The following is a 1240-nucleotide window of genomic DNA, read 5'->3' as shown; positions in this document are numbered from 1 at the left end:
CTTGGTTCATACCCTTCATGATTTTTATGGACCTCTCATCTCCCATCAGCCTTCTCCTTTTCAAACTAAAGTCCTAGCCTTTTTTTAATCCTTCCTTTCATGGCAATGTTGCAGGCCCCTGATTACTTCTGTCCTTCTCTGTACATTTTCTACTCTTTCAGATTTATTTATTCATTTTTAAACCTAGTATACTATATCCAGACTTATCATACTAATAATGTGCTATTTTCCTCTTGAATTCAGCTGACATAGCACTAGTTTTCTGTGACAAATCTGACAAGGCCAAACTTTTGCTAAGTAATGTGGAAAAAGGGGAAACACCAGTCCTCAACACTATTGTTATGATGGAGTCCTTTGACAGTGATCTTGTAGAGCGTGGAAAGAAGTGTGGGGTGGAGATTTTCAGCATGAGAGAAATAGAGGTAAGTTATGTACTTTCCCTGCCTTACCATTTCAATCCAGAATCTCCTCTCTAACTACACTTCTTAAAGATAAGCACCTTGTAGAAATTGGGATTTGGGGTCCAGTGGAGTAATGATCTTGTTGAATTGGTTTTGAAATACTGAACTTTGACAAAAAATGAAGGCTAAAGGGTGACTTCTAGGTACACAAAAGAGAACCTTAGCAAGTAAACAACTTGCTAGTGGCATTTTGCAATGCTTAAAATGAGTATTAAAAATATTTGCTTAGACAAAAGGTACAAAAACTTAAACTAGTTCCAAGGTAATGCCAGTTTCTCAGTTGTTCCCCCAAGATGTGTGTATTAAATAAGATATAGGGCCAGCAGAATTATTACTTCATCTTCTATGACATAACTGCCTTATTTTTGTTGCAATCTTGTGGTAAAAATGGGTTCCATCTATAGGGATAGACAGCTAATATCACTAGCCCAAACACTAACACCTTCCATCTGGTAGTTGCATAAACTGCACTAAAGCAACACAATGGTGCACAATTGAACACTCTATTTTCAGGAATAGAAGCCTTAATGACACTGCTAATACCAAATGGAACAAGAGACTATTGTCTTACAGGCCTTCTGAGACCAAGGAAATAGCATTTTTTCAGAATGTCTCTGTCTCTGCTTTTGAGCTCTGAAGATTTGCACTTTGTTTGTTTCTGTTCACTTTCCTTGGATTCAGAATGGAATTGTCCCACAACAGCAGGGGGGAAAAGGGGTCGCCTTTTTAAAAGGGATGATGATGATGATGCCGCTCTTCCCCCCCCCCCCCCCCCCCCC

General features: G+C 39.0%; 1 protein-coding gene across 4 annotated transcripts in view; it reads left to right on the top strand.

Moving 5' to 3' along the window:
- The window catches only part of ACSL1 (acyl-CoA synthetase long-chain family member 1), an 87153-nt gene that overhangs the window by 43508 nt on the left and 42405 nt on the right, over positions 1-1240 (top strand). For all 4 annotated transcript variants that reach the window (XM_019521911.1, XM_019521908.1, XM_019521909.1 and 1 more), the window contains one exon: positions 244-422. In XM_019521911.1, the coding sequence (XP_019377456.1) occupies positions 244-422 (179 nt within the window). The remainder of the gene's footprint in view (positions 1-243; positions 423-1240) is intronic.

The sequence above is a fragment of the Gavialis gangeticus genome, unplaced genomic scaffold, assembly GCF_001723915.1.
Source record: "Gavialis gangeticus isolate Ggan-Ray unplaced genomic scaffold, GavGan_comp1, whole genome shotgun sequence".
Lineage (NCBI taxonomy): Eukaryota > Metazoa > Chordata > Crocodylia > Gavialidae > Gavialis > Gavialis gangeticus.
This window is presented reverse-complemented; position numbering and strand designations above follow the sequence as displayed.